Source organism: Echinops telfairi, unplaced genomic scaffold (assembly GCF_000313985.2).
Source record: "Echinops telfairi isolate 266 unplaced genomic scaffold, ASM31398v2 ScPeMD7_2573;HRSCAF=3158, whole genome shotgun sequence".
Lineage (NCBI taxonomy): Eukaryota > Metazoa > Chordata > Mammalia > Afrosoricida > Tenrecidae > Echinops > Echinops telfairi.
In genome coordinates, this window is record NW_022106471.1 from 17,538,035 (window position 1) to 17,543,082 (window position 5,048).

Below are 5,048 nucleotides of genomic sequence, written 5' to 3' on the forward strand. Positions count from 1 at the left end.
CTCAAAACATTTTCTCTCCATTTAAACCCCCGACATTAGGTCCTCATTTTTCCCCTCCCTCCCCGCTCCCCCCTCCCGCGATACTGACTTCTTTTTCTACAATTCAGCCTATGCCAAAAGTTGGGTTGCTTTGGTAATGACATTATTTACAAAAACCTCTGATTAAATGGTAACTTTTTGGTCATTAAATTATGCTACCTGTAAAAACGAGCAAGTTATGAGAAAACAAGCTGATAGTGAGAACTACTTCAGAATAATGAATTAGAGAGTCAGAAAATTCAGATCCAGTGTCCCTATAGTGGATTACATTTTTATTCTGGGTTCTAAGATTCATAGGCATTGAAGGGGAAATCCAATATAATCAACATAAAATATTCATAGGCAGAAATACAGACCAAAACATTTTTAAATTTGTAACAAGAATTACAGGAAATAATTTCCAAGGAAAAGTTGGGCTAACCAGAACATCATACTAAACATGTTGATTTATAGAGTGATTTTAAGATGAAAAAATTCTAATGGTTTCCATTGGTTCTGGATTTGCCTGAAAAATGTTGTGATTAACTATGGATAAGTTTATTTATTTTCTTATTACCCTTAAAAGTTTGGGGGGGAAAAGTGTGAGGCTTTTAAAAAAATTTTTATGTTTGATTATTTTTCTGGTTTCCAAATTGTTATGCTGCACAAAAATGAAAAATTAGCAATATTTTCATTTTTATTATTTTTAACTAAGATGATATTTTGTGGGTGTAATTTAGTAGAACTTCTGAAAACATGCTTTTCTCTTTGGAGGTCAGTGTGAGCAAGGTCTCTATAACCCATGCTCCAAGCTGAAAGAAGCAATGCAAACCCAAAGCGTTACAGCTAAGAGTGATGTAGGAGTTAATTCTGAACATAATTCATAGGATAATTTTTAAAGGAAGCAATCTGAGCTGCAGGCATGCAGGTGGACTGTCTCAAAACACAGAGACCTAACTAATGGGAACATGTTACAAGCCATAGAGATTGGGAGCCTCATACCTAATCTAATAATTCCCAATCTAGATAGTAGACAAAAAATATGCCACAGTTAGTTTTTAGGAAGGGGGCATATATTGAGAAATAAAAACTAAATATGCAATAGGGAGTATGAAAATCTAAAACCCTGGAAACCACTTCCAAACTCAACACCAGCATTCATTGATTTGCAAGGCGAAATGCATACATATGTTTGAAGGATTTCTTCCACACAAAACATGTGGAAGTCCTGAGACTTTGTACTCAAAATGTTTTTAATTTGAACCATCCTAAGAGAGGTACTTTTGAAATTCAACTATCTTAATAAACTATCTTCCAGAGATAGTTTCATTAAAAGTACCAGTCAGTAAATTCAAAGAAAATACACACCTTTCTTCATTTACAATCAAGAAAAGTAGACCGTCATCCAGCACTAAGTAGACTGCTCTGCTGCTAGAATTTGGAAGTGACAGTGAAAAACAAAACTAAAAAGAACAGAGTATTGACTTACCATTCTGAAGCAAACTCCTGGAAGACAAATGAGAAAGAGAAATGTTAGCATGTCTATCTTTTATATATATACATATATATTTTTTTTTTCTTACTTAACTATTATCTAGCTTACTAAATGTAAGGAGTCCTATTAGTACTGTGGGTTAGTATAGGGCAGCTAACACCCAGTCAGGGGTTCAAATTCACCAGTCACTCCCCAAGAGAAGGATGGCGCTGTTTGCTCCCTTGACACCCTTCATGGGGCCACTTCGCATTGGAGTCAATGCAATGACAGAGGGTTTGGGGCTTGCTTGTGTGTGTTTGTTAAATGAAGCAAATAAAATGAACAGAACTTCTACTATCTGAGTGTATTCTGAAGGTGTTTCTTGTCCCCACCCACCCAAGCCTATGTTCCTGTTCTTTAAAGATGAAAAGAGAAACGGAAGACTCTTGGGGGGAAACACCATCCTGAAAGGACACGATAATGAAATACTGAACAACAGAATTAATCTAAGTGCCAAATAAAACAAAACCACTTATAATAACGCTACGTACAACCGAAGGAAACACTGCCCAGCGCCGTGACACCTCACAATGGTTACACGTGAGCCCATCGCTGCAGGCACCTTGTCAAACCACCTTGTCAAGGATCGTCCTCCTTTCACTGCTCCTCCACCTCACCAAGCATGATGTCCTTTCCCCCGCAGGACTGGTCTCTGACAGAATGTCCAAAGTGCATGTGACAAAGTCCTGCCATCTTGCTTCTAAGGTGCATCCTGGCTGTCCTTTTCCAAGACAGACCTGTTTGTCCTCTTGGCAGTCCATGGTACTTGGCATATTTTTCGCCAGCACCAAAACGCACACGCACCCATTTTCCTTCAGCCTTCTGCAGTCAATGCCCAACTTTCCCAAGCGTCTGAGGCAATAGACATTACCATGGCTTAGGTCAGGCACACCGTAGTTAGTCCTCTAAAAGTGTATACTTGCTTTTCAACCCTTTAAAGAGATTTTGAGCAGCACGCTGTCTCAATGTAAATGCATCACTCAGTCTCTTGGCTGCTGCATATCGCAGGTTAATAAGCCTTCCTCCAATCCTGATGCCGAATTAATTTTTCCTCATATAATCCAGCTTCTTTGATTTGCTCAGCATACAGATTGACTTACACTTTCTTGAAGTTAAACCCTGCAATATTCCCTTGCTATGTTCATATAACTGCCTCTTGGTCCATGTACAGGTTCTGCATAAGCCAAATGAAGTGTTCTAGAATTCCCATTCTTCTCAAGTAGAAAGATAAGATTTTCTACTACCATTTCTACTTACCATCTAAGGAACCCACGGGGGCAGTTCTACCCTTTCCTATAGGGTCACTATGAGTGAGAATAGCTTCAATAGCAGTGAATTTGGCTTTCTGGTCAATAAGTTCAAGGAGAAATAAAATGAAAAGATGATAGAAAATTTCCACAAACTCTTTGAAGCCCCCTCAAATCTTGATTGTGGGAGTGGTTATGTAACTGCGTATTTGTCCAAAACTCATTGAATAGACACTAAAAGGGGTTAATATTAACTGAATGCAAATTAAACCTCAATTTTTTAAAATTAGGGAATAAAAAAACACTGGGAAATCACAGGGGATAGATCAAACCAGCTCCTGAGAGACCAAAAGATATTGCTTCTACAAACAACAGTGGAAAATATAGTTGAGTGTAGTTAAGAAAATATCAAAGGGATAATTGTATGTGGTTTTATTTTTGTTTTTTTGTATTTTTTTTTTGTTTTTCTGTATGTGGTTTTATAAGGAAATTTGTAGTAATAAGAGATATCAGTTGTTTCATAATGGTACCATCTTGTTGTACCAAAGAAAATGAGCAATAAAGATAGGATACTATCACATGAGGAATTTTTATAGGGTTATAAAAATATTTTAAAAGAGCTGCACATAAAATGTAGAGGAATGATGAGTGGGAAATATTGATCTGAAGGACAATCAAAAAGGCAATCTTTTATATGCATAGAAGGAAAAATATTAGCAGACATAAAAAGAACTGTCAGAAAATGTAAAAGAGACTCTTAAGGTCAACCAGGTCATGTAGAGGAAAGAGGAGGGGAAAAACAGGGCAGGGAGCAGGCAGAGCTGTAGAAAAACCTGCAGTCTTAGCGGGAGATAGAGGGGATTTCCCAGGCCACAGTATGACACCAGGCAGAGTTGCAGCTATTGGGCAAAGCTTTAGTGTGCATCCTCTCTTCTGGGTGACTCAATAGTGAATGCCCCGTCGCATATTGTTATTGTTGTTGCTAGGTGCTATGTAGTCAGTTCCAACCCATAGCAACCCTATGCACAACAGAACACTGTGCCATCCGCGCAATTGTTCCTATGCCTGGGCCCACCCACTGCTGCAACCATGGTGTCACTCCATCTCACTGAGGCCCTCTCCCTTACCAAGCAGGAGCAGCGTGATAAGAAAGCACATACTAACAGAAGTAAAGAGAAGTAACTGTTCTGGTCCTTCCTCACAATCACCCTTCGACAGTAAGGCCCCTCTGGCCCATGCCGAATCTGGCTGTGTGTTCACTGTCCCAGACTGCCACGTAAAACTCAACCCTCCTTTTGGCAGGTCCGAGAAACACCCCCAGCCTTCTCATCAAGAGAGACACTCCCAGTGAAAACCTGCCTCTTAAATTTTGTAATGTTTATTATCATTTGAAATTTATTCACATTCGTTTCATCAACTGTGTCCCAGTCATAATCATAATAGGAACTACATCCAGAAGGCAATTTTCTGATACTTATAGACTTGTGGTCAAAAGAAATCAATTTAAAATATTATATGTGCAGGCACACACATACACAAATATTGCCGGAAAAGTCTGATAGGATGACCAGTAAAAAAATCTCAAGTATAACAACTGGATGGAATTCTGTAGGAAAGCTGAATGGAAATCAAATTCAACCGAGCAATTACATAAAATTTCCCAATTGTTAAGGAGCATTGCCTGAAAGAATGTAGACAGTAAGTCACTTTAGTGATTAATACCGCAAAGGATCAATTTCAGAATGATTTACTATTTTAATTGACGAATATCAGTGTTTACAACAAGCCAGAGATGACATTTGGAACTAATAAACAGAGTTTTTGAAATTTAGAAAACTTAATAATTCTTCTAATGGCTCCATGAAGGATGCGGGTAGGCCCTCAAACACCACCCAGGTGTTCTCCCTAAATTCAAACAGAGCCCTGAGGTTGCAGGGGCAAACGATGCCGTACCCCCACCGCACCGCACCCCACCGCAGGGCGCGTCCGCGTGCCCGCGTGCCCCCGCGCCCGCCCCGCTTCCCGGCGCATGCGCACTCCGCCCCTCCGCCCGCCGCTGCTGTGTCACGGCTGAGCGGAAGTGCGGCCCGCCGGGAAGGGATCCTCAAAGGGGAGGCGCCTCTCGCAGCCGCGGCCCTTCTCCCTTACGCTCTCCTCGTCTTCACCCGCCCGGGAGCTCCCTACCCTGCACGTTGCCGAACACTTCATAGTCCACGGACTTGAGCGACCCGTTGGAGGACATGGTGGCG

At 40.6% G+C, this 5,048-nt stretch overlaps 1 protein-coding gene across 2 annotated transcripts in view; it reads right to left on the reverse strand.

The window, feature by feature from the left end:
- Positions 1–5,042, reverse strand: part of ACYP2 (acylphosphatase 2) — a 128,827-nt gene extending 123,785 nt beyond the window's left edge. For both annotated transcript variants that reach the window (XM_004710218.2, XM_045294109.1), the window contains exons 1-2: positions 4,984–5,042; positions 1,508–1,524 (exon numbers count right to left, since the gene is read on the reverse strand). In XM_004710218.2, coding sequence (XP_004710275.1) covers positions 1,508–1,524; positions 4,984–5,041 — 75 coding nt within the window. In that variant the 5' untranslated portion in view covers position 5,042. The remainder of the gene's footprint in view (positions 1–1,507; positions 1,525–4,983) is intronic.
- Between the last annotated feature and the right edge of the window lie 6 nt (positions 5,043–5,048).